This window comes from Cynara cardunculus (genome assembly GCF_001531365.2).
Source record: "Cynara cardunculus var. scolymus isolate 2C chromosome LG 1, CcrdV1, whole genome shotgun sequence".
Classification (NCBI taxonomy): domain Eukaryota; kingdom Viridiplantae; phylum Streptophyta; class Magnoliopsida; order Asterales; family Asteraceae; genus Cynara; species Cynara cardunculus.
The window spans coordinates 24,881,020-24,884,988 of record NC_037528.1 but is presented as its reverse complement, the minus strand read 5'-3'; the positions used below and the strand labels follow the sequence as shown (position 1 = coordinate 24,884,988).

General features: G+C 38.1%; 1 protein-coding gene across 1 annotated transcript in view; it reads left to right on the top strand.

The window, feature by feature from the left end:
* The window catches only part of LOC112499804 (inositol transporter 1-like), a 4,729-nt gene extending 1,036 nt beyond the window's left edge, over positions 1 to 3,693 (top strand). Inside the window, exons 2-6 of the mRNA XM_025103075.1 lie at positions 879 to 949; positions 1,164 to 1,499; positions 1,866 to 1,973; positions 2,658 to 2,843; positions 3,052 to 3,693. Of these exons, the coding sequence (XP_024958843.1) occupies positions 879 to 949; positions 1,164 to 1,499; positions 1,866 to 1,973; positions 2,658 to 2,843; positions 3,052 to 3,693 (1,343 nt within the window). The remainder of the gene's footprint in view (positions 1 to 878; positions 950 to 1,163; positions 1,500 to 1,865; positions 1,974 to 2,657; positions 2,844 to 3,051) is intronic.
* Positions 3,694 to 3,969: the final 276 nt, after the last annotated feature.

Here is a 3,969-nt window from a genome sequence, read left to right as displayed (position 1 = left end):
GTTGGTTCTCACAGTTACCACAAACTAATTAGTTCTCATTTGATTAGGCCCATATATATATATATATATATATATATATATATATATATATATATCCGTTTTCCTTATAAAACGGCATATATACCAATTTGGTGTTCTTTCTCGTGTTAGAGTTGGAGATGATCTTACCATTCTTTATCATCGGATTAGAGGAAATTTTCATTTAAGATCCAAGCATCTCATTGCTTTAGTTGAAATATTCCATTTGAATTTGAATTTGGTCATCGACTATTTCGTGTGCCCTTTTTTATTTTAACCTTTGTTGTTTTTATGGTTTGTGGTCCAGCCACAGGAGGACCAGGAATACAGAACACCCCTACCCCCTCCTTTTGGTCCGACTCTATGCGTTATACATCATACACGAGTGAACGAAAATTTATTCGTTTGTAGGTTATGGAAATTGGCATCCCCATGTTCTTCAATTTTCTGAGTATGCATACATAAAAATTGTTGCTAAAATTATGAAGGAATTGATTTCCCAATGTTTCTAAGGAATGGAAGAAAATCCTTTCTTTAGTAGGGAAGGGACAAAATTTGAATCAATCACTCCATGTTATTACCATCTAGAGGATAATATGAATTACCAACAAGCTAAATATTTGCACAGTTGGTTCCGAGATGGTATAATTGCACAAACAGACAAATTCCTTTGGGAATTGGGTTTCTGGTGGGCACTAGACACTTAAACTAGCACCTAACAAGCTGTTGCGTATCTGATTTGCCTCTCACATGATGTTGTTGGGGCGAAGTTGTGTGGGTTGACTTGGGGGTTACCCCCTTTGCCATGGGATTACTCTAAAATTGTGCTCATTCTTTTGAGATTGAAACATTTGTTTCAGGAGTTGTATCAGGAGCCCTTCTGTACATCCGTGATGAATTTGAGGAAGTCGATCAAAGTAGTGTCTTACAGGTACAAGTTCAATTATTAACTACTTAATGGGTGGCATGTCATCTAGAAGCACAAGTGTACTACTAGCAGCCAAGTCTCAACCTCGACTTTACCAACGTGATACCTCTTTCTTGGCATTCAAATTCCTTAAAATGTTTATCGGAAAACACTACTTTTAACAGGTTTAACAAACCGTTGTTTCAGTCTTTGACTTCATTATTTCATATATATACAGGAGACAATTGTTAGCATGGCTCTACTTGGTGCAATTTTTGGAGCCGCATCTGGTGGGTGGATAAATGATTTATATGGACGTAAGAGTGCTACTCTTATTGCCGATGTGATTTTTGTGCTTGGATCCTTTTTGATGGCCACTGCACCCGATCCATATGTTCTTTTATTTGGGCGGTTCTTGGTTGGGCTGGGTGTCGGTGTGGCTTCTGTTACTGCTCCAATGTATATTGCAGAAGTAGCGCCATCAGAAATACGGGGAGGCCTTGTGAGCACCAATGTGCTTATGATCACTAGTGGACAATTTCTTTCATATCTTGTTAATCTTGGCTTCACCGAGGTTGGATTTTTCTTGCTTAACCATTTCAAAATCTTTCCTATTGGGTGCGTTTGATATGCGGACGGACGAAACAAGACGGGAGAAAGAATTTTGGAAGGTGGTTTAGGGTTTTAATTCGATATGGGTAGTTTTGTAATTTACCAATTTTGTCACATCTTCATGATTTTGTTCAACCTATTTTGATAGGATAGAAAATTGTATTTTTATCCGGCTCAGATCCTGTATCCATCTAATGTTGCGCCAAACATGGGACAATAAGTTTTTATACCTTCTTGTCCATGTTCTGTCACTCGTACCAAACGCACCCTAATAGATTGATCGTAGCTCTAAGTTTCTTTCTGACTTCGGGTGAATGATGGTCGACAGGTTCGTGGGACTTGGCGATGGATGCTTGGAATAGCTGCGGTACCAGCGATTCTTCAGTTTTCATTGATGTTGCTTTTGCCCGAGTCTCCACGTTGGCTTTACAAGAACGTAAAACATTTTGCATTTCAACTTCGTTTTGGTCTTTTATATCTTCGTCTGTGTGTGCATATTCATATATCTATCTAAGGGGTTGTTTGATTTTTTATCCATTAAGTTCTAAATCTATTAAGTTCTAAATCTATTAAGTTCTATCTACGAATTAATCTGTCTAGATAAATTAAAATAAATTGTTATTTGACTTTTGTTTTGAATAAATATTTGAACAACAAAACTTACCATTTTAACCTTATGTCTACGCAAGTGTTGAATGGAAATTAACTGTTTGATAAATACTTAAAATGACAATAAAAATAAAAATTATATGAATTATTTAAAATGACATAAATAATATGTATTCAATGAGTTCATAACACAAAATTTAATAACTTCAAATATATTTAAAACAATAAAATGTTATTGTTTGATTACAATTTTTAAGTTATGCTTATTGGTAAACTATTTATTTTTTAATGAGATGTGATTAAATATTGTAGGACAAGGGTAATTTTGGGAAAAAAATATGCTAACTTAATACATTAAGATAGGATGAGCTAACTTAACATGTTAAGTCAATCTCTTAGTATTAAGTTAAATCAAACCCCTTAATATAACTTAACTAATTAAGCTAACTGTTCATTAAGCTTATTAAGTTGAAAACAAACACCCTCTAAGACGCATTCTTATGTTGTGTAGAGAAGTAGTTCTGAGGCTGTTGCCATGCTATCAAAAATTTATGATCCTGATCGGTTGAAGGAGGAACTCCACCAGCTTTCAGCTGCGTTAGAGCAAGAATGCCGGAGCCAGAATGCTGTCAGATACCGGGATGTTTTCAGAATTAAAGAAATCAGACTTGCATTTGTTGCTGGAGCTGGTCTGCAGGTAATAAATATAACATGACACATCTTTGCTATGATGCCAGTAGATTTGGTCTTGTAGTTGGGAATTAGAGGTGATCATTGTGGGCTTGGGTTGGGTCAGGCCTGACCGGGCTTGACCTTTTTTAACGGGTTGGGCAGACCAAGTCTAGCGGGTTATATTGTCCATGAACAGCCCTACTAGAAGTAACATATAAGTTATTGATTTGCAGGCATTTCAACAGTTCATTGGCATCAACACTGTCATGTATTATAGCCCAACCATAGTCCAGATGGCTGGTTTTGGGTCGAACCAATTAGCCCTTCAACTATCTCTAATAGTCGCGTTAATGAATGTTGCCGGAACAGTTGTTGGAATCTACCTCATTGACCATGTTGGCCGCCGCAAATTGGCACTCAGCAGCTTAATAGGTGTAATTCTATCATTGGTTCTCCTGTCCATTGCATTCTTCCTTGAATCATCTGGACATGCCAACATCAGGTGGCTTGCGGTTCTTGGCTTAGTCCTGTATATTGCTTCCTTCGCCCCGGGGATGGGGCCTGTCCCGTGGACGGTAAACTCGGAAATATATTCGGAATCATATAGAGGGATGTGTGGGGGAATGGCGGCCACTGTGAACTGGGTATCGAACTTGATAGTTTCTCAGAGCTTCCTTTCTGTTGCCGATGCTGTTGGAATCGGTATGACTTTCTTGATACTGGCGGGAGTTTCAGTGGCTGCTATTGGTTTTGTGGTCATGTTTGTTCCGGAGACCAAAGGGTTGACTTTCGAGGAAGTTGAGAAATTGTGGAAAGAGAGGGCTTGGGGAAGTGGTAATGGTGCAGAATCCCTTCTTGAAGAGGACGAGGCGTAGTTCAGACCCAATTCGATCTCCGAAAACTCGACAACCGGATATGAACCCACGTAACCATGTTCCCACGGCTCGGGATTCTAATCGTTGTTGATTTGTGATTGTTGGGGGTGAGGTGGGTGGTTTGTATGATTATCTAGCCGAAGTTAAAAGACGTTTATGTAGTTTGTAACGATGTTTGATTCCTACTTCAATCATAATTAAATATTAACACTAATGAGGTACACCAGATCAATTCCCATGAAAAGCGTTTTTTATGATTTTTCTATGTTGACCTCA